Source organism: Populus euphratica, unplaced genomic scaffold, assembly GCF_000495115.2.
Source record: "Populus euphratica unplaced genomic scaffold, PopEup_1.0 scaffold3.1, whole genome shotgun sequence".
Classification (NCBI taxonomy): Eukaryota; Viridiplantae; Streptophyta; class Magnoliopsida; order Malpighiales; family Salicaceae; genus Populus; species Populus euphratica.
In genome coordinates, this window is record NW_011499847.1 from 3929920 (window position 1) to 3953128 (window position 23209).

At 34.9% G+C, this 23209-nt stretch overlaps 3 protein-coding genes and 1 long non-coding RNA gene across 7 annotated transcripts in view; 3 read left to right on the forward strand and 1 right to left on the reverse strand.

The window, feature by feature from the left end:
- Positions 1-1030, forward strand: part of LOC105108181 (U-box domain-containing protein 26-like) — a 1721-nt gene extending 691 nt beyond the window's left edge. The window contains exon 2 of one of the 2 annotated variants that reach the window (XM_011002393.1): positions 7-1030. In XM_011002393.1, coding sequence (XP_011000695.1) covers positions 7-829 — 823 coding nt within the window. In that variant the 3' untranslated portion in view covers positions 830-1030. The other variant, XM_011002384.1, reaches the window with a different exon arrangement.
- A 3072-nt stretch (positions 1031-4102) lies between these two features.
- Positions 4103-10842, reverse strand: MBR2 (RING/U-box superfamily protein). 3 transcript variants are annotated; one of them, XM_011002433.1, is made up of 7 exons: positions 10409-10842; positions 8684-8795; positions 6641-8500; positions 5930-5980; positions 4846-4944; positions 4626-4769; positions 4103-4500 (listed from the first exon to the last, which is right to left on the reverse strand). In XM_011002433.1, exons 3-7 carry the CDS (start codon positions 8396-8398, stop codon positions 4369-4371), a joined length of 2184 nt encoding a protein of 727 aa, XP_011000735.1. In that variant the 5' UTR covers positions 8399-8500; positions 8684-8795; positions 10409-10842; the 3' UTR covers positions 4103-4368. The 3 variants fall into 3 exon arrangements, with proteins under 3 accessions (XP_011000735.1, XP_011000724.1, XP_011000715.1); XM_011002422.1 differs by having other exon boundaries at positions 8684-8825; XM_011002413.1 differs by having other exon boundaries at positions 8684-8787; positions 10385-10842.
- LOC105108196 (uncharacterized) lies at positions 9256-9728 on the forward strand. The gene is made up of 2 exons (XR_839003.1): positions 9256-9311; positions 9357-9728. It is a non-coding gene; the product is annotated as an uncharacterized LOC105108196 (long non-coding RNA).
- Positions 10843-15896: 5054 nt separating the features above from the next.
- CCOAOMT1 (S-adenosyl-L-methionine-dependent methyltransferases superfamily protein) lies at positions 15897-17374 on the forward strand. Its single transcript, XM_011002444.1, has 5 exons — positions 15897-16096; positions 16199-16278; positions 16391-16535; positions 16644-16775; positions 16940-17374. The coding sequence occupies exons 1-5, from the start codon at positions 16004-16006 to the stop codon at positions 17231-17233; spliced, it is 744 nt and encodes a 247-aa protein (XP_011000746.1). The 5' UTR covers positions 15897-16003; the 3' UTR covers positions 17234-17374.
- Positions 17375-23209: the final 5835 nt, after the last annotated feature.

Below are 23209 nucleotides of genomic sequence, written 5' to 3' on the forward strand. Positions count from 1 at the left end.
CCGCTCTGTCATTTCCTCTCATAACGTTCGTGAGGTTCTTGTCAACCTCGTGTTTTCAAGCTCTCAGTCGTCGGACTTGAGCCACGAGTCACTGGCGATCCTGGTTATGTTTCCGCTCACTGAGTTCGACTGCGTGGGGATATCTTCAGAACCGGAGCGGATCGGTTATTTAGCTAATTTACTATTCCATTCATCAATCGAAGTCCGAGTCAACTCAGCTGCACTCATTGAAAATGTTATTGCAGGAACAAGATCACCAGATCTTCGACTTCAAATTAGCAACACAGAGATTATCTTCCAAGGAGTGATAGAGATTTTAAAAAATCCTTTATCATCCCCTCGAGCGCTTAAAGTTGGTATAAAAGCGCTCTTCGCTTTATGTCTAGTTAAACAAACAAGACATAAAGCGGTCACCGCCGGAGCGGCGGAGACATTAATCGACAGACTGGCAGATTTTGATAAATGTGATGCAGAAAGAGCCCTGGCTACAATAGAATTACTTTGCAGAATACAAGTTGGTTGCGCAGCATTTGCAGCGCACGCGCTGACTGTGCCGTTGTTAGTTAAGACTATCCTGAAGATATCGGATAGAGCGACGGAGTACGCGGCGGGAGCGTTGCTGGCGCTGTGTTCAGCGTCGGAGCTGAGTCAGAAGGAGGCGGTTTGTGCAGGGATATTGACGCAGTTGTTGCTGTTAGTACAGAGTGATTGTACTGACAGGGCTAAGAGGAAGGCGCAGATGTTGCTGAAGTTGTTGAGGGATGCATGGCCTGAGGATTCTGTCGGCAATTCTGATGATTTTCTTTGCAGTGATGTGGTGCCGTTTTGATGATTGTTTTGGTGAATGATGATTACTTTCTAATTCTATTTTATTTTTATTTTCCTAGTTCTAATTAGCAAAAGACTGGAAATTGAGGTTTTAGATTTTGGTATATAGAGGAATTGTAATTTTTGTATGTAAGAATTTTTGTTGAAAAGTTTTTTAAGGAAAGTTGAAAAGCAAATGGAAAGTTCGATCTGCTTCATCTTCGTCGTCTTCTTCTTTTTTTCTTCCCCATTCCTTATGTGCCTTTGTTTTTTCTATTTCGTGGGGTGCCATTGGCGACGTCGAGTTGAGATTTATGATTATTTTATGTGTTAATCTTACCATTAATTGTCTTTGGATACACTCCTTCGAAAAGGATGACTTTGTAGCTTAATATTTGAACAAAGTTGGTGGCTGGGGGCTTAGTTTGCTTATCCATGCCGTGTTTGACAAAGTTTTCCTCGAAATCCGATTCGAGCGTCGGGAAGCAGAGAACTTGACTGGACTTCCTTGGATTCAGGGATCTCATCTGGGAGGGTTAGAGTTTGGGAACTGCAATCCTCTGAAACCTAAACACCGGAATTAAAATCTGGGCAATCACGATGATTTACTGAGTTCGTTAATTGCCGGAGAGATGGCGCCCATGGCTGCCGAGAGCAGGGATGACCTGTTGAGTTACCGTACCCACAACACAACATGGAGATGAGCTAAAAATGTTTCCATAATTGGTAAACTGTCACAAGATACCAGTGTGCTTCTCAAAGATCAAAACCAAATCTTGTGACCTTTTACCATAGAGTAAAGAGCTTTTCTGTTAATAATTTCTTGTAATTAGATCTTGAAGACTGTCAACAGGTTGTTGTCTTAGTTAGGAGTGAAGTCGTGAGATTATTGCTCATGTTTTCTTCTGATGTAGCAGGCATCATATGCTGGTAAAGGGATGGAACAACTTGGTTTTGACTCGAGACTAACAAAGACAGCTCCATTCCAGCGTGCTACAGGGATAGGGATGTGTACTTGAGAATTTTGCCATGTAAAATAAGAACAGCAAGGCAAAGGAGGTGCTCGGGGACCCACAGTTAAATTGGAAAAGATGTGTGTGGCTCAAAGATGGAAGAGATGATCTTCACATGTCTGTGGAGTGAAAACCATGGACTTGATCACATGGTCCGGTTCATGTTCTCTCTCTCAGGGATGGCTACCAGCACCCACCTGTCTGAACCATGGTCACATGGCCTGGTTCATGTTATCTCTCTCAGGGATGGCTACTAGCACCCACCTGTCTGAACCAAACTTTGGTCTCCACTCTTCAAGTCACGGCTAGCAAGAACAAAAGGAAAGCTCGTCAGTCTTTGAACCTCTCTGATGTGCAACATTTGGGACTCAATAATTAATGTTTCTTTCGGCTGTCAAAAACCCTCTGGAAGCACTCATGATGCTCTATGGGTACCCACCGATCCATGCTTCTAGCGATGACAATGCAGTTGATTTGATTTTCATCCACTACATTTGCCTTCTGCTTGTATCATTTCGCTGAGTTTTTATTTGTTCAGTTCTCTATTTTGTTGCCTTGCACCAAAGTCATGGACCATAGCACATAGGATATGTTTGTTAATTTTCATGTTTTAAAAATAATTTTATTTTTTCCTTCAAATTAGATTTTTTTTGGTGTTTTTAAATGAATATGATGTTCACTATCAAAAATAATTTTTAAAAATTAAATAAAAATATTATTTTATTGTATTTTTAATAAAAAAAACCTTAAAAAACAATTATTATCACATTCACAAACACCCATTTATATCATTTATTAGCCCCTGGCCAAATTTCTTTTTTGACAAGCTCTTGAAGAGATTATAACATTCAATTGGCTTATTTGTTTGTAAATATAGATTCATCAATTTTTCTTCTTCTTCTTCTTCTTTATCTTCTCAAATGTATGTTAGTGTGTTGTACACAAACAATATGCCCTTGTTTACCTAAAATTGGCTGTATAGTTTCTAAATTCTATTCCCTCCCTATAGTGGTCGTGGAGGATACACCATGTACTATACACACACACATGAAGATGCATGTGGTCTCCCTCCTGTTTTAAGAGGGTTGCCATTACAGCAAGGGATCATATAAATAGACGTGACTAGTTACCACACTATTCTTATAGCAGTTGTACTTTAGATAGCTAGCTGAGCAACTAATCCAGCCATTTTAACATTGTTATGCTCGGATAGTCTAAAGTTTTGGGGTTTTTTTAATATTTATGTTTGAAAATAAAAACCTGCCTAACTTAAGTTTTTTTTTTTGTTTTTTTTTAATTGATATATTTTTTAATTTCATCATTTAACATTGAGTTAATTAAGAATTAAAATTTATGATTTATTTTCTATAAAGTTATATTAGTTTTATGACTTCAATAACATGTTTTTTGGATTAACCTAAGTAAATTCAATTCGTTTATCGTGTTTTATTTTTAAATTTGATTTTTTTTAATTTTAAACCTTCAATAATAAATTTATTAAGAATTTTCTTGATTGGTTTTTTATGAGTTTATCATATTTTTATAACTTTGAATACAGGTTTGACAAATTAAATCAAGTTAATTTAGATTATTTATTTTATTTATTTTCTATAAAGCTATCACAATCTTATAATCTGAATTATAGGTCAACTCAGGTTAATTCTTCAATAATTTAATATGCTTCTAAATCAACATATATTTTAAATTATTTTTTTCTTTAAAATATAAAATAATATTAGAGTAAAAAGAAAGATCATTTTCAAAATTATTTAAAAACAAGTTAAAAGGAAAGAAAGAAATAAGCAATTAGATGGTTTGTCGTGAGGGTTGAATTAAGAACATCGAGCGAGAGAAGGCGCCGATGTAAGAAATGGGCCTTACGTTAAGATGGATCCACACAAATGGGCTGTATTTTTCTAAGACAGTCATGGTTGGTGGGGGCCTACAAGTTCATGTTTCCAAGTGTTCTAGGGGCCTACTCCACACACACAAATCTATATTTATTCTAAGCGTACTCGGTCATCAAGATGGGTTTTTCAGACATCCTATTTTTATTTTTATTTTTATTAAAACAAAAAAAAAGGAAAACAGACAGGTTAGCTGACAGAGAGATAAGTTTATTACTATCATGTCTGTATCTATATATCAAGAATTTGTCGAATTAATGTAAATCAAGTTGTGTAAATTCTTAAAAAAAAACAAAAATACCCGCATATAATTATTTGCCAAACATCAAAGACATAACTGAATAATTCCAAGCATTGAGGTAATTGCAATCTGCATCCTGCTAAAAGCTATGATAATGTCATAGAATTTATTTCTCATGTACTCAATGAGTTTGAAGGTGTAGAACAGACCCTCTTATCACTCATGGTGTAATTTATAACATACAGCTGTTCGGCTCATCAAATTTATGCAGTTCATGAGCAAATAAAATGGGTTTAAACCAAACGAGGTGTATAAATAGGATATCATCTACCCAGTTTTTGGATATGATTGTCCGTTTTTAAGAAAATAAAATTTCCAGGACCTGACAATATCTTCCCTCTCAAGTGATTAGGGCCGTCATCTTACAAATGGGACACAGGTTTTTCTGCATTAGCCACTGTTTGATGCAGTTGGCATGAAAGTCATGTCCACAATCGATTATTCCCATATCATCCCCATCCATATATTCTTCCTGTCATTATGAATAATGATAGTTAAAACAAAACTAAGAAACCAGTAGAACGGCCTGCGGAAATGATAAAAGCAGCATCTGTTTCTTCTCCTAATTCGTATCTATCAACAGTAAGTAGCTCATACCTGACAGATACAACAAGGCTCCAAATCTGCTGGAGATTCTGTGCTAACAGGCACATGCTTTTGCTGTTTCATTAACTTCAAAATGGTTTCCCCACTTAGTCCAGTGCTCACGTCTCCTATGCGTTCTTCCAATGCCAACAATTCCTGATATTCCAACCTTTTCATTAAGGAAACAATCTTCGGAGAATGACTATCAGGGGAATTAATTTCTCAATCTCACCTCATAGGACATGTTATCAACATCGAGGCGCATATCCCTATGCTGATCATGCATTTCAGCCATCCCATGATAGATCAACGGGTCAAAAAGCATATAATCCTGAGAGGTTACCATACCAATAAAACAAAATTCCTGAGATACCATTTCAAGTTCAAATGTTACACAATATCATCGCCAGTGCTAAAAGGCAAATGCCAAAGCTTTCCCCTCGGCAAATAGTGCGACTCCTAGTGGGGCATTCATAAAAAAAGAAGCTTAGAACTGAAAGAATATAAGCACTTTTCTTCCATAAAATGTTAGCAATGTAATATGCTAGATGGTGTCCTTAAGAAGCAGTCAACAAGTCAAGAAGCGGTCAATGGCCTATGGACATCATAGAGTTGAAAAAATTAAAAGCGAAACCATAAATTTCATCCCCAAAAAATTTCAATTACACTTAGTTTGGTCCTGGCTCTTTTTACAAGAAATTCCATTCTCCAACCTATTTAGACAATTTCAGTTCCGAATGAGAGGGAATCACTGATATGAGGAAATTCTAGAGCCTTATGTCATTGATCAACATATTCTATGTCTCCAATTTTACTTGAATACAACTTACAAGTGATACTCTAACTTCGACTAAAATAGAAAATCTTTAAATAGGACCACATCCAAAAAAATGCTTTCAGACATCAAGGACAAGAAATTGTGTTTGCCAAAATTACAAAACAAAGACCTCAACTATATACCTTTTCTATCGTTATTTTCCTTCTTTTATTTTGAAAACCTAAAGAGTGTACGTGCAATTTCTAAAAAGAGTATCTGCTGAACTGATCATTCTTTTGACATATTATCAATATTTCAGCTGGTAAAACATAAACGAGTATTGTAAAGTTTTTAATCAAGTAGAGAGTTCTTGAAATTTCTTAAACTATTATCCGTTCCATTAATGATTCCAAGTTTGTGTAAAAGATTGTTTTTGACACTGTTCATTGACTTGAAACCAAAGAGACGGACCGGTATTACTAACACACTAAGTTTACAACATTAAATAACAGCCACAATGATATAAATAAATATAGATCAGTTTAAGAATCAATCAAACCTCAACTCGAAGGTTTTCACCCCTGCGCATGGCATTCAACACTTGACGAATCTGTTACACACAAAAGCACACAGGCTATTATTTCAAGCATCAGTTAATATCTAGCTACAAAAACGATAAACACACTTTCCCAAACCAAAAAGATACCATAACTAGATAGTGTTGTTATAACAATATTAAATTTTTAATAAATATGCAAGCATAGAGTACAAATTTAGCTAAAAAGCAAAGCATCTGATACTACAGTTACAAACTCCGAGTCCTGGGAACTGGGATTTGGACAAAGTTTAAACCAGCTAGCAACTATTGACTGCAGCAAAGTGTGAAAACCAAAACATCCTTTGGCACAATAATTCAGAGGTCAAGCACAATCAAACAAGTTACTTAAGCACCAAGCATGCATTCAATTCTAACAGGCATGCAAATCACAAACATACTATCATGTGTTTTGGATTTCTGAAAGCCATAATTTGCATTAAGTATAGAAAATGAGGACAGCTCATAGCAATACTTAGAATTGGGCTTGTGCAACGTAGTGACTACAATTCAATGCCACTTACATTCAGAATGTCAGCATTACCACCATTCCATGTTTAAATGAGAAAATACCACTCCTAAGAACATATCCTTTATAGCAATAACACAAGCAGTAAAGACAAAAGGCAGAACATATATAGAAATACAAGGAAGGAGGGAGAGATGAATACAAACCTCAGATATTAGCCGATGTCTCCCTTCAATATCAGCAGCTAAAACCCTCAATGAACGGGGCATACCAAGAATGTCATCACTTTGTTCTTCCATGAGAAGTGCTGACCTTGGAAATAGTGGATTATGTCCCTGGCTATTAGATCCAGAAGAAATCACTGTGTCCTGTGCAGAAGAAGGACCAGAAGACAATGGGGAGAAATGACCACTATGACCTCCAGATTCTGAGTCCATTGGTGGGAAAAGAGACCAAGTAGAAACTTCTGAGAATCTTTGCAGATTGCGTGTTGTAGGGTTGCGATGAATCCATCGAGGAGTGGGAAACGGATGGACACTTGAACTGGGGCCACTTCTGGTAGAAGAAACACTACCTGGGGTGCTCATGTTCCCAGTGGCCAAACCCCAGCGAGCTGGATCTTGTATCACGCTTCTCATTTCAGTTGCAGGTGCAAACATTGGATGCTCTGCGTTATTTCTCTGAAATCTTCTTGAGTTTGTTTCTTCTCTTAATGCAGCACCTGGCTCTCCAGGGATGAGGGAACTTGGTGAATTTCCAACTCTTGAACTTGAAAAATCATTCCACCGAAGCATGCTTCTAGATAAAGCAGGTGGGTTGATGGCATGAAGCTGGCTCTGAGTAGCATTTGAATTTGCAGGTTCTGGTGACCTTGACTCCAGATAGTCACTAACTGAGACAGATCTGGGAGGGTGCTGCAAGGACCATCGCCTGGAACCTCCCGTTGTTGATACATTGAAAGCGGCAGATTCCTGTTGAAGTCCTGGATTTGTCCTCCTATCAAAATTTCTCAGAGTGTCCACATTTCCACTAACATTTGATGAAGGAAACGCATCAGAAGGTGCTGCTCTCATTCCATAACCAAATCTTGGGTTCAACTGTTCAGGAGGAGTAACACTAGGAGCATTCCAAGTGGGAGTGGATAAACTTAAGCTGCTAGAAACACTATGATTATTGGGGCCATTATGCCATGCACTGTTTTCAGCTTGTGGAAAGCAACTTGAGCTTGCACCAGGAAAAGACTGTCCAGAAGTACCTTCGAGGGCCTTTCTCTTGCAGGATAAGCCCCAACCCCCCAGAGAAGATCCTGAACCACCATTTGTCTCCTCTACTATACAACCAGAACTTCCAGATGAAGTACCAACATCATCAGAAGAAACACCAGAAGATGATGCCTGCTCTATTTCTAATCCACCAGGGTTGAGACGATTAAGGCCTAAGACAGCTCCTGTAATGGGCCTGCCATTAATGGTGTCTCCAATATGACCAGCATTTGGACTTTCATTTGGTGGGATATGATTAGAGATGGAGCCCTGCAAGAATAGAGGTCCACTCCTAACCTGATTGCCACTGATCCCCATATTGCCTCTACCTGGAAAAAGGATATCAGTTGTTTCCAATAGCCTTTCATCTGATCTTTGACCAACTTCAGGGTAAGCATTGACTGAAGAAGACCATCTTTCTTCCATTTTTATCTCATCATCATTCAGCTGATTTTGCAGACTTAAACTTGAGCTAGATTCACCTGAATTCCAGCTACTGAAGTTCTGGATATCATGAGTCATAGCATTTGAACATGATACATCGCCAGAAGATACAGCATTATTTGACAATCTGCTATCTACTGGATTTAGCATGTTACCAAAAGAAGTTTGCTGACTTGTACCGATATTGTCTGAAACAGATCCCTGATCAATGTCAATAGTTTCAGAAAAGGTATGAAATGCACCCCTTTGCCTATGCATCAGGCACAATGTGTTCCCCCTAATATAATGTATAAGATGCTGAAAAATACTCCAAGTTTTTGGGAGGAACGGTGCTTCACGTTATGCCCTAATCAGCAATATCTATGTGTACATAACAGCAGAAAAGGATAAAAATCACACTTTAGTATCTCGTAAATTAAAATTCCAGCGCCTGTGACAACATGATGTAAATTTTTACATATTATTTCCAAAAGAGTAAAGAAAAAATGAATGGACCGCAAAGAGAAGAGGAGCAAGAGATTAAAAAAGGCAGTCTTTGCTTACAAATGTAGTGGTAAAACTCTGCTTTGCCAGCTTGTTTCAATGCCGCCAAGAAGACCAGATGCATTTAAGCATGTGCTTAAATAAAATCCCGCATTTGTCCCCAATTAGCATCCTGGCCGCAAAATCTGAAGCTTTAGGGCATCTGTAAGCATTTATAGAAATTTACACACCACAAAAAAGCAAAAGAACCATGTGTGTTTCAACAACAAATTGACAGAACAATCAGACAAAAAAAAGATAGTATTTCAAATCTTTCCACTTGTCTCACAAACACCGCATCATACAACATAACAATCAATTGGAATTTTGTAAAAATTATAAACCATAACACGTAATCAAAAGATATTATATCAAACTTTCCACTTGGATCTCTCTCACATCCTAAAAACAACAATCAGTTCTTCCTACCTTGTTCAGGAAAATGAGATACTCATCTGCCTTTCAGGAATTTTATTATCACGATTTTTTTTTCTCTCAGATATTTCTTGAGGAAAGATGAGTGGACCTACATAGACAAGATTCAGACTAAACAGATTGCCTCTGGCATTCAAATGCCAGACTCCAGGTAGTAAATCTAATTCAACTCCCCATAGCGGCAGCACCCGTAGCCCATCTCTTGTTGCCACACATCCCAACCAGTCTCACCAGTTATACATGCTAAATGTTGCCACACATCCCAACCAGTCTCACCAGTTATACATGCTAAATCTTTTTGTCTAAAGACTATCATCATTATCGTTAATCTAGCCACATTACTAACTAAATTCATACCAATCTATTTCTAGCTCTTTTAGCACAAACACCAGAGATCAGCCATTATATACTCTGATGCTTAACTACAATTGTGGGCACATTGTATATACAGGTTCCTCTTTCCTTGTATTTCTCCATTCCATTCCTAAACTGAAATATATTCCATATCCCGATAGCTCCTTGCTAGGCAGCATTGCATAAGGTCTCGCTTATCCGCGACATCATTTCACCCTTTTGGATCATATTTAATGAAAAGTTAAGACAACGCCATGGCAACAGCTCAGCTACACAGGTATCGGTGCAGCATTCTTATTTCTCCACAATTTTCTTAACTATGATGCGAATGTGCAAGCTCTATAATAGAGTAACAACGTGTAATTAATGAAAAGTTGCATCAAACGTAATGTGCTTGCCAATATTAGATTAACAACATTCGAAAAGCACCAAAAGGAGAAGATTTTAGCTTCAGCTCACAGATTTCAATACCGAGATTAGAAGCCAACAGCTTGAACCCAAACCCATAAAAGTGTACAAATCGAAATGTATGCAGAATCAATATTTTCTATCTTGGCGTAAAAAAAATTTATCACACTCAATACTCTCACAAGATCAAAAGAAAACCCAAATTTCGAAAATAAAGAAACAAAATAAAATTTTGAAAATGGCGAAAAGCAGCTACTCCACCTAGTTTTTTTTTTAAAAAAAAAGATAAAAAGGTGCTAACAAAAGACCCATAAAAAAACAATGATCAAATGCATGCACAATCACAAAAAAAATAAATCCAACATGGGTCAGCCTGATCTTTCTTCTTCTTCTGTCACAAACACCTAAAATCAAACACAGTCGCATAATAAAAAAAATTCCGGAAAACAAGATTAAGAATGTTGATTATTGCAGCCATGAATAGAGATCAACTAGAAAATTAAGATTATCGAAAGAAATTACAATAATTACATAGATCAAGAGAATTACCTGAGAGGAAAAGAGATTGAAATGAGAGAAGATCCAAAATGAAATTTTAAAAAGATCAAACGGGTTTTATAAATAAATAAATAAAAAAAAAGCGGAAAGGATTAGAAACGTAAAAAATCTCCTTTTTTTGTTTTTTTTTTTTAAATTATGTTCGTATGGCTTCGGTTACATTAAGAAATAGATAATTGGAAGGGATGGAAAAAAAGGAAAAAAAATAAAAGACAAAACAAACCAACTATTGGGCAATGAAAGATTAAAATGGGTGAAATGTCTGTAATCTGCGCACTTAATTTTTTTTTTATTTAATATTTAATTTGGTGATGGTATGTGTGGTGATGGGGTGGTTCTCTTAAGTGCTTAGAGGGCAAATTTATTGTTGTACACGTAGCTTTCATGCATCCCCACGGGACCTTCCTCTCTCCATCTTGTTCATTTATTTATTTTTTATTTTTTTATGTGGGCAGGAAAATGAGATGTTGAAATTTGGGAATGGGCAATGACAAGTTGACACACCACTCTGAAAATGGGGATACATTGGATTCGAGTTTGTGTTTTTCTTTGCATTTGTTTGGTACAATTTGCCCGAGTTCTTACATCTAACCTTATTAGATGTGATCTGTTTATCTATTATGTTTTGTGGCGAGCGATGATGTTAACTGGAGACTGCAAAACCGTCAGGTTATGTCCAGGCCCAATCTCAGGATCTTGGGCTGGTTTTGTTTATAGAATGTTTTTGATCGACATTGCTGGCCCAGAATGTGATGGTTTTATTCTAGTGAAGCCGAGGATGTAAATACATGGGATGGAGTCCGCTTTGGATTCCTGTCAGAGGGCTTTTACCCACGGGAGACTTGATGGGTAATGATGGACAAGTTGGACTAACCTCAGCTAACACCAACGCTGTTTGGTTGTGCAGTGGAAGAGAAACTTAACGGAGGGTGGAGATAAAGGCAGGAGCAATTCTCTTACTGTTTGTGGTAATCATTCGAAGAAAGGATATTCGTTTCTAGACACTAGTTAGAGTGTTTTTTTAGGTATATCAAATTCCTGTTTCTTTTCTCATTCCACACGCCTGCGCAGGAGAGTAATCAATTCTATAGAAAACTTGTTTGGTAATATAATAATAATTGTTTTTTTAAATATGTTTTACAATAATTTTATGGACTAGTGTCACAATTGAACTTGTTTTATTTTTTTTTTGTGACCTTTTGTTAGTGCATGGACCGGGCTTTGGCTCGATAGCACAAAAATGTCCCATCCGAGCTTTGGCTAGGCATCGGTTTGTTTAGACCGGCCACTGGGTCAGGTTACATTGAAATCGCTGACAGATTTGGGGTTACTGAGTCAGTGACTCGGTTTTGTGCCAAGCAATTGTGTTGTGTTTCGAGCACCAATTTTCGCTTTTGGGTCGGGTTCCCTTCTCCTACTGAGCTTGTTAAAAGAAATGATTCCAAATCAGCTTGTTCAAATTGTAGTCGATTCATGTTCAAGAATTTCGAGTGTTGTTGCAGGTTTTCGTGGCGACAGGGATGGCTTTAGGATTCTTGATGCTGAAGGGCGGAGGCTATTGAATTCAACTCTTCTTGTTCATCTCCATGCGTTCACTTTCAGGGCTTTGTGTTTGTAAAGGAATTTATATCAAAGTTTTATCTGTCAGGTGATTTGAATTTGTTGAACGTAGAATTCTTGATTGGGTGTGGAAATTTATGTCATGTAAGAAGTCATATGAGAGGGAGAGAGAGGAACAGGAACGATTACTGATCTCAAAACTTGCAGGCCACATTTGTTTAGGACAGACCGATAGTAATTCAGCTTTCAGTTTACCTTTTATTCAAGCAATTCCGAAGTAATTACAGCCGTTAGCATCTCTATGCTAGCAATCTCACTACATCTAGAAGCAACTCTGAAGGTCAAATAGTGGTCCTTGCACCCACCAGACCCAGAGGATACAAACTATCAGAGAATAGTGCTTCAGCGCTGGCCCCTGGCGTAAGCACGCATATGATTAAACCTGCAATCCCTGAGAATTCCACCTTCCCTCTTTTCTTGCTTCCGGTTATCCCTCGCCATTAGTCTTCTCTTTGAAGTGTACCTCAACTGCAGCCTTGTTCCTAGGGCTACACACAAGTTTCTGCAAGGCTCAAAGCCTCCAAGCATCAGAAAAGAAGAAAAAAAAAAAAATACTGTCGATAGACCTCGGTAGCTTTTCTGTCTCGTACCTACAGTCAAAATATTGTAGATGGTAGAATCAAAGTTAGCTTCTCTCATTCCCCTGATATCATCTTCCAATTATCAATATCTTGATTCTAATTAATGTGTATTTCTCTTCAGGTTACCTTTTACCATCATTTTGCTCCAAATGGCCCTGGATAACTTAAACAAAGTGATGAAAGCATTGTCAAAATGGTATAAATTCCTGATAATTTCTCTCTCAAAGAGGAGGTCTTTGCTGTCTGCGTTTCACAGGTACCTAGCCACCTATCATAAGGTTTGATTTATCAGATCCATGAAGATTGAGGAGGCAGTTGCACTGCATTGTGGATAAAATGATACTTCCTCTTCCATTGTTTTATTTTTTCTAGGACACGATTAGATCAAGCAATAGGATTTCGTACTTGCTGCAAGTATCTAATGCTTTTTCTTCATATAGTACATGTACGGTTTCTCATCAACGCTCCTAGGTTTGGTGATTTGGTGTTCATCTTTCCCACCACTCAACCGCGGCTCAAGCATTGGCATAAATAAAAGACAAGGAATCTCCCACCCGTTTTCTAGCATGTGGTTGTGCCAATATATTAGCAGGTCCCACGCTGAGTTGGTGGTTGCTATGGATGGATGTAAATTACCTCAAATTTAGATTTTTTTTGGTGCTTTGCTCATATTTATTTTTGAACCATTCCTTAATTCATTTTGTTTTTCTTTTTTCTTCAAAAAAACATATAATTTTTTTTAAAAAAAAAGTATAAAAGTAAAAAGAGGATGTAAAAGTACCACAAAATGATTAAAAATTTATTGATGAAGTTTAAAAATATAAAAATTAAAATTTAATAGTATTTCATTGACTAATAAAGAATTCTATTGACAAAAAAATTCAATATAAAAAAGGGTTTAAAATCAAATATTTATAAACTCAATTAAATTTTATTAAAGATTTAATTTAAAAAAAAATATTTTTGAAGTCAATTTAAATTTTAATTAAAATATATTAAAGTTATAAGGTCACATTATAATTTTTTGATATTTTTATATTTTTCTAATGTAAAAATAAAAAAAATAAAAAAATAAAAATTATTATCCCGTACATTTAAAAATATACATTTTAAAAAACAATAGTTATTTAAAAACCAAAGGCTGTAGAAGCCAGTGGAGGTAATATTTTCCTTTAAACCACAGATGGCTAGATAACATGAAACAAAAAAATAAAAGCAAGGCCGTGCGGGCGTTCTTAGCTTCTAAGATCACGCATATCTGGACTGGGTCTTTTTTTTAGCATTTTAAAAAATTATTAGATTTATTTACTTTTTAGTTTTGGTATTATTTTGCAATATTATTATAAATTTTTATTTGAATTTTAATAATAAAAGATTAATTATTATATGTATGATATGAAAATAGTAGCAATAATAAAATAATTTAGAAAGATGGTCCGGGAAGGGATGGAATCGTGGAAAGGCTGCACTCCAGCACCACACAGGGTATTCGTCCCCGTCTCGAGGCGTGGTGCGACTATCACAGCAAATTTACTTATTGATAATTGATCTGATTAATTTGAATTTAATTAATAAACGGCGTCATAAGCGGGCAAGAACAAGAAGCACATAGAAACTCAACTACAAGTCGTGCTCGTTGATGATGCTAAAAAAAAACGAGAGAGAGAAAATGATGCCAGTTGATGAAGAGATAGGATGAACGTGAGCCCTTTCAGAGTCAGTTGTGGTGATACTTCCGGGGAAAGAATAAAAAAAAAAAAAGGAGGGATTAGAAAAAAATGATGATTAAAGGCCACGTGAAGTTTAATCAATGGGGTAACCAATAATGCAAGGTATTCATCTAAATTGTTAGATTTTTTAGATATTTTGTCTACCTTGTATTGGATATTTTTTTATTTGATATTTTTAAACTAACCACGTGAAGGGTTTTATTTGACCACGGGGGTTTTTCAGGGGTGTTGTTTTTGGACTTTCATCCCACATGAAAAATAAGCTCGGTTTAAAGATTTTTTATTTAATTAATTTTTTTAGGTAATTTCAGGATGCTTTGGTGTTATTTTGTTATTTAACTAGGTTTTTTTATTGTGATTCTAACATCTCCTCGCACAAAGTAATAACAAGTTTATTAAAAGAAAATGTGACGAGAGAAAAGGTAAAATCATGTTGAAAATCAATATAGAAAAGAATAATTATTAAAAATAATTTTTTAACTGTTTTAGTTTTTTCAAATTCTTGATATTTTTTTATTAATTAGAAAATAATCATGAATATTTATTTTAATTATTTTCTTAACAACAATTTTTTATACATATAGTTTTACAGAGAAGTAAAAAGGCCTTACAAGAGTAGAAACGGTTTAATTAATTAGATTTTAAAATTTTTTGATAAAAATTATTAATTTGAATTTTATAAAATTTAAAATTATTAAAAATTTATATAATTATTAATTTTAAAATTTATAACATATAAATGATCCTTTCAAAATGAGACAAGAGACTCGGCCTAAGAGACTCAGCCTAGGCGGTGATTTTAAACTTCAACCGGCACATATATGCATACCAAGTATACGCTTTACATCTGCCGTAATCAAGACCGTAAAACAAATTTGGATTTTTGCCGACAAAGGCAAGTTTGTGGAGAAAAAACAACAAAGATAAATTTTTAGGTGACAAAGTCAACAATAGTTTGAGAGATTCTGTAAAGGACCCATCTGCAGACGGAGGTGGCCATAAGCTACCACCTCTCGGACGTGGAGGCTGTCAAATTCTCTCTGGTAATTTCACCTATCCCTTACCCAATTTCTTTTAGCACGCGCTAACCATTTCCAACAACAAATTGGTGAGCCCAGCACAAACCTTTTCCAGTTAAACACATATATTAATTTATAATTAATTATTTAATTCTCTCCACTCTTAACAAATTAATTATACACGGCATACCATTTTTGCTTTTGATCTCGAGAACCTCTACCTAACCATAAACTTATTTATTGTTCTAGAATCTTAGAAAAAAGGAGGACAAAAAAAAAATATGCCCAATAAAATATTTAAGAATTTGCACCGAGATTTGGTGCCATCGATCCCAAAATGACGTTAGCGATGCCTCAGGGAAGGTGTACCACTAGCCCATAGCACGATTACCAACAAGGTGGGTCCCGTATTTGGTGGGCCAAAAACCCACATTATCCCTAACGCCAGGAACCTCACCAACCCCACCCGGTTGGTAGCCGGTCCAGCCTCCCCGCTACTCCAAATCAAACCGGGCTCTCATTTCTGATAAATATCACCAGCCCTTCACCATTTTCAACCAGGTTCATCAACAAAAAAAGAAAAAAATTCCAAGGCCAGGAAAGAGATCGTAGTTTAATTAGAAGATATACACAACAATGGCCACCAACGGAGAGGAACAGCAAAACCAAGCAGGAAGGCACCAGGAAGTTGGCCACAAGAGCCTTTTGCAAAGTGATGCTCTTTACCAGGTAATTTAAACAGGAAATCCTTGTTCTTGTGCAAGTTTTTCCCTTTTTCTTCTTGTTGTTTGCTTTTTAACATTTTCTTTTTATGTTTGGATTATTTTTTAGTATATTCTCGAGACTAGTGTGTATCCAAAAGAGCCTGAATGCATGAAGGAGCTCAGGGAAGTGACTGCCAAGCATCCTTGGTATGTTTCTTGATTTTAACATACATTTAAATACATAAACATTAGAGATTTTGTCTGATATTAATGCTTATGGTGTGGTGTTAATAAATGTGACGTGAATGATGGGAAACAGGAACATCATGACCACATCTGCTGATGAAGGGCAATTCTTGAATATGCTTTTGAAACTTGTCAATGCCAAGAACACCATGGAGATCGGTGTTTACACTGGCTATTCTCTCTTGGCCACTGCCCTGGCTATTCCTGAGGATGGCAAGGTAAACTAAAAACTTAAAATGTCTCGGTCCCAAATCAAATTTTATTTAGTAAAAATAATAAATAAATTCATGTGATGATAAAAATAAATGGGATTTTGTTACTTGCAGATCTTGGCTATGGACATCAACAGAGAAAACTATGAATTGGGTCTCCCAGTAATTCAGAAAGCTGGTGTTGCGCACAAGATTGATTTCAAGGAGGGCCCTGCTCTGCCAGTTCTTGATCAAATGATTGAAGATGTAAGAAATACTCCTGTGTTCGACAAAAAAAGAAAATGGAAGAAGGACAAACATCCTTTTTTGTCTACTTGTATGAGAAAAAGAAACAATGCTCGTTTTTTAACTGGATATATAAGTTATATTTGACTATTACTAATCTTACTATTCTGTGTGGACCAATGCAGGGGAAGTGCCATGGAAGTTTTGATTTCATCTTTGTGGATGCTGACAAGGACAATTATATAAATTATCACAAGAGGTTGATTGAGCTTGTCAAAGTTGGTGGACTGATTGGGTACGACAACACTTTATGGAATGGATCTGTGGTGGCACCACCTGATGCTCCGATGAGGAAGTATGTGAGGTACTACAGGGACTTTGTTTTGGAGCTCAACAAGGCACTTGCTGCTGACCCCAGGATTGAAATTTGCATGCTTCCCGTTGGTGATGGCATCACTCTCTGCCGTCGGATCCAATGAGCTGTAATAATTGTTTTTACCCCCTTTGTATTTCAATGGCTTATAATTTGTGTGCTTGAACGGAATGGGGAATGATTGAGAAATTCCTCTTAAATTAAGTGGATTTTTTATGCACTTAGTTAATATTGTTCCGTGGCTAAATACTTGTTATGCATTACTAAGATATATGGATTTCTCATCTATTTCAGGCCATCATAGTTTAACCAGTTTACAACTAAGAGGGATAGAGTTGTACCCTTGTTTCTAAAAAAGTTGTACCCTTGTTTCTAAAAAAAATAATTTTTTAAATATTTTAAATTGTTTTGGTACACTAATTTTAAAAAATAAAAAATTACTTTTATATAAAAAATATTTTAAAAAACAACTTTAATAATATTTTTAAATAAATTTTATTGATATTTTAAGAGTGTTTTGTTTAGGCGGTGAGAAAACAAGAAGCATGTGCGATGTACCTGCTAGCTAGTCACTTTAGAGACAAACATTGAGGTTGTGGCGAGGAAAATCCGAAAATTAGAGCATCAATATCTTGCAAAGAAGTCCAACTTTTCACACAACAATGAAATTTTTTTTTTACTTTTTTTTTAATAATTTGATAATGATTATTTTTTAAATTATTTTTTAAAAAATATATTATTTTTTTTTATTTTTAATATTATTATATTAAAACGATAAAAAAATATTGATAGCATTTGACATTTCTTTTCCAATCAAAACACCTAAAAAAACTAAAAAATAGTTAAATTTATTAGGTTTTAAATTTATTTATTTTTAATGATTATGAGTTTGAATTTTTTTAGAATTATTAAAAGTTTATATAGTTATTAATTTTAGAAAATGTAAGATTAATCAAACACATACAAGTTACTTTAAACATTTATATAAATAAAAAAAACCTACACAAAAATATATGATTGAATATTTGCTCGAGGAAATTTTTGTTCCCGAATTGTTTGCCTGGCATTCAAATTTAGGAGTGATTTGATTTCCATTTCATGGTTTTCGGATTGGTTTTTAGTCTCACTTTTTCCCAATAAATAAAGATTGATGGCTAGATATTCATGTGCCATGACCGATTGATTAATATATGTTTGCGAATAGAGCCATATTGAACTGGTTCATAACCAGTTCAATACAATTTCTAAGACAAAAATCAATCCATACAAGAGCATAAATAGAAATTACTTTGGATTGCGTAATAGAATACATCTGCAACCTCCAGCAGCATAGAAGACTACTCCTAAGCCGCTTTCTCTCACCATCAACGGACCAGAATGCTCGATTTACATAACAAATATACAAAGTAATCCCTCCCAGCTATTGTTATGATACCAGGCCTAGCTGAGCGGGTTAGCTCAGGATTTGGACGACTTGAAGCCTTAGCCAGGTTTCAAATAGGTAAGCAACTTGTTAGGTCAATTTAAATTCTAGGTGAGATTCAGTTTTTTTATTTTATATTTTATTAATAAAATTTATAAATACTTAACCTTAGGGTCAATTTTTTTCTCAATATCAACGCAAAAAACAAGGATATATTTCTCTTAAAACAACATCTTTTTTTCATAAATTCTATGGATGGGGTTGTTTGAGTAATTCTTGCTGTACGAGGGATCCAAATGGGAATTTACTTTGGTTGGCAACCTAATTGAGAATCACATGATAGCTGGAGGCAAAATATGTCCTTTGTCCTTCTTTCCTTCCTCCGATCTGTTACGGGTAGCCTAGCATGTAATTTTATTATTATTATTATTATTATTATTATTATTATTATGGGTTGATGAGCAGTGCAAGACCATTTGCAGCATGGGTAATTCAATCTGAGACTTGTTATGGTCCTCGAGGGATGCTTTTGCCCTTGTTTTAAGACAGTTAGCATTTTATTTATTAAAAACTACAAATTGGCCAAGTGATTTTCAGACATTGCTTTACTTCTACGGATTGCAGTTGACGTTGTTGTGATGTCAACATTGCAACTCCGATAACGACGTTGCCGACGGTGCATAGTAGTTTGCGTTCTGGAATGAAAAACACAGTTCAGTGATTGGTCTACTTGTACGTGCTTGTGGGCCTATGGATATCACTACTCCAACGTCCGTGATTTCAAATCCCCGTAAGTTCCCTATTTGCTGCTCAATCCAGTTGAGACCTGAAAAATATATATATATATATAAATCAAGAACACCATCTTCGAGTGTAGCTTGTCAATCAGTCAACGAAATTATAAAAATAAAAAAATATTTTTTTATTTTTTTAAATTTACTTTTGATATTAACAAAAAAAATATTAAAAATATATAAAAGTTAATTAATTTTTATTTTTCAAAAATACCATAACACCACGAAAATAAACACTGCTCAACCATGCAAATTATTTTGGTTTCGTTTCTTCCCTTTTAAACAATTTTTTTTTTTAAGAGTGGTTATAAATAAAGTAATGTTTAAATTAAAAGAAACGTGAAGTTAAAAAAGAAAAATTAAAATTTTATATTTAAATGTAATATTTTCAATTTTAAAAAATAAAAAACTATTTTTTCAAAGGTTGTTCAAAAATAGAAAAGAATTTCCATTTTCTAGCTCTAAATTTTCAATGAAAAATTGAAAAACGTACTATTTGATGAGAATGATCGAAAAAAACAAATTAAAAATACAATTATTTTCTTATAAAAAATATATAATATTCATCTCAATATTTTATATTTTTTAATCTAATTATAAAATATGAAATCAATTCATTCAAATTAAAAAGAAAAAGTTATGTTGTTAACTAAGAAAATTATCTATGTTATATTTATAATAAAAATTAAATTCATGACACACACACAGAGATATATATATTGCTAAAAAAATATATGCATAACAAAAAAAAAAAACTGTATTGTTCATGATTTTTTTATTTTAAAAACAATGAAAAAATGTAAAGAAAAAGGTTATAAAAAACGTTTAAAATATGTGCGCCTCTCCTTGTCCCCCCCCCACCCCACACACACCCAAAGACACACGTCTCCAATGGCTCCATCGGAAAGTAACTCCGACGAGCCTGTAACTCCTTCAAGCAGGCTCTTCCTCCGGCCAGAGACGAACTCCATAATCCACTGTCCAGTTGGTTTAAAAAAAGAGATGGGCACAGACACCATCAATTAATTAGCAATCAAGAATTCCTTAATGATATCGATGTCGATCAACACATCATTACTGTAAGCAACGAAAGGTGTTTTTTTCTGTTCACGTGATGACGATGATGCTGACAAAATAGTGAATGCCTAGCTGATTTATCAGTTAGCATTCCACTGAACATAAACAAGCTTTCATGGGAAATCTATGTCTTGTGGGAGCAAAAGTGTGCTATTTTAAGGGTTCATCACGCGTTGGGAGATGGGATTTCTTGGATGGCATTGTTCTTGGCGATCTGCAGGAAAGCAAGTGAGCCCGAGGCCATGCCTACTTTGGTAACTGGGAGGAGGGATCCTGGGAAGGAAGGGAAACGGCAGGATGGGAGGGGGTTCCTTTTGGGAAATCTAAAAATGTTTTGGTTTAGTTTGGCTTTTTTTTAGTATATATATTGAGAGTTTTGTGGGTTAGTGACAAGAAGACTGCGATTTCTGGTGGTGATGGGGTGGAGCTGTGGCCGAGGAAACTGGGCACCGCCGCGTTTTTGATCGAGGACATGAAGATTGTGAAGAGAGCTGTTCCTAAAGCGGTAAGTACAAGCGATTTTGTTTTTTTTCAGAAAAAAAATACAGATTTTGTTATTATTCTACAATTAGGAAAATATTTATATAGTAATTTACTCGTGGATTAATCATTAACGGCATGTTTCCTTTTGTCTATTTGATTCGTCTTCCAACCAGAACAATTGTCGGATTAGATATGGGAATAATTGATAAAAAAAAATAAAATTGTATTAGGATCAAATTCATATTAATGGCGATGGACGGAGGGGTCCTTCATCTAGTCAGCGATTAAAGACTGTCTAAGGCATGTTAAGAAAGTTAATTTACCAACCAATCAGAGCCTTACGCATCTTCCAATTCAGACAACAATATGACTTGTGACATTTCAACTAACTTGTTGAATGGTCGAAAAAGTCTAGAGCAACATCATGGAGTGCTTGCATTTCAACTAACATGATGACGTATTCAATCTTTGGGGGCACCGGTATAGTTTAATTAGTTACACGCTAGCTGACCCGGTTCATTCATATTAATCTAAAATAAATATCATGAAATATTTTTACGAGACTCACATAACGATGCATGTCATAAGAAGGTGTTATTTTTATCTGCAATATCATTTGGACTTACCGGGTAAGATTTTGTTTATTTTTGTATTTTAAAAAACGTTTTTTTTTAAATTAATAATTTTTGGTGTTTTTAGATAATTTTAATATGCTAATATAAAAATAATTTTAAAAAATAAAAAAAATTATTTTAGTACATTTTAAAATAAAAAATATTTAAAAAAACATTTATACTCAAAATTCCAAACTAACTCTAAAAAAAAGAAAAAAAAACATGGGAAGAAGTGCATCTTTAACAAATATTACTCTCAGCCCATAAAATTTGAGATCTCTGGGCGTTCTGAGTGGCTGACATGGAAGAAGTAGAGGGATTGTGTTTCGTTTTTAGGAAAAGAAAATAACATTAGTATGTGGAAAAAGCTAAGGTGATGACTGATGAGAAGAAAAAAAACATCAGAGGCTCCCTTCGCATTTCAAATTGGAGATCTAGTAATGTCTTTGTTAGGATCAAAGGTGAAAAGACATCGAATTTTTTTTAATTAGTTCATAGTTTTGGTGTAAGCTTATATACAATTCGTTTCTGTTTGCATTTCAGGCTGCTTATGTCCTTAATTACCTTAATTACAGGGTACTTTGTAGCGCTACGTTTACTGTCTCGAATGTGGCAGGACCTCAAGAGGAGATCACCTTGGCAGGCAATCCTGTAACGTTACATCTAGCATGGCCCATGTACAAACGCTAAACCCTAAAAGTTTATCCATGTTTAAACCCTTTTTCACGGGGGATCATTGATTAGTTTGCTTATTTTTTAAAAAATAACATAAATTATATTTTATAATTTTATTTAAAAATTTAAATTATTGAGTCAAGATAATTTTTTGACATGATTTTATTTGAAGAGATGTGTTAAAAAATAATATAAATTATATCTTGAAAATTCATTTAAAAATTTAAATTATTGAATTAAGATGGTTTATATATATATATATATATATATATATATATATATATATATATTTTGTGTTGTGGGGGAACGCAGGCACTCAATGCACATGGTGAGCTATGCAGGAAGAGCTGACATGCAAATCATGGCGACCAAAGACATCATTCCAGCCCCAGGATTTCTTGCCTTGCCTGAAATGAAGGAAGCGGCTGCAGCCCCAGGCTCTCTTGCCTTGCTCGTCGTCTGATTAATTAGGGAGCACATATATAGATCTCACCATGCCAATTTGATCGTGCAGAGAAAATAATCTGATATTTAGAATTGAAAAAAATAAAAACAGAGACTTGATTTAACATAAAAAAGCATACATCCGTTCTCTAATTAATGAATAATCTCTCATATTAACTTTTTTTTTTAACTTAATTCATCCAAAACATAGATAGTCACTCTTAAAAACCCAAAGTGATTTATGCTTCATCCTCTCTTGATATCCACAAATGTTCGTGCTGCCTTGTTTTTCTTCATTTTCGTTCACGATTCATTTTTACGCACTTAAATTAATCTTCATGCGTGTTATTTTTTTTATTTGTATTTTAATTATATTTTAATGAGTGATTTAGGTACATTTTTAAATTTTTATTAATTATTCCTTACCACAATAAAAATATGAATTGTTGCTGATTTTTTTAAATCGAGTGGAGGAGGGCCAACGTCAGAGTGGGAGGATGATACTCATCCAGATTTTGCAACAGTTGAAATTTTTCTGCAGTATTTATAAATATGTTATAACCTTTTCTATT

What these genes read in the sequence shown, in the direction of transcription:
- MBR2 (XM_011002433.1), bottom strand. Translation starts at nt 8,398, where the DNA reads ATGCATAGGCAAAGGGGTGCATTTCATACCTTTTCTGAAACTATTGAC. An exon ending in GTGAAAACCTTCGAGTTGAG is followed by an intron (nt 4,945 to 5,929) that starts GTTTGATTGATT and finishes GTAACCTCTCAG; the next exon opens with GATTATATGCTTTTTGACCC. An exon ending in AGCCTTGTTGTATCTGTCAG is followed by an intron (nt 4,501 to 4,625) that starts GTATGAGCTACT and finishes TCATAATGACAG; the next exon opens with GAAGAATATATGGATGGGGA.
- CCOAOMT1 (XM_011002444.1), top strand. Translation starts at nt 16,004, where the DNA reads ATGGCCACCAACGGAGAGGAACAGCAAAACCAAGCAGGAAGGCACCAG. An exon ending in AAAGTGATGCTCTTTACCAG is followed by an intron (nt 16,097 to 16,198) that starts GTAATTTAAACA and finishes ATTATTTTTTAG; the next exon opens with TATATTCTCGAGACTAGTGT. An exon ending in GTGACTGCCAAGCATCCTTG is followed by an intron (nt 16,279 to 16,390) that starts GTATGTTTCTTG and finishes GATGGGAAACAG; the next exon opens with GAACATCATGACCACATCTG.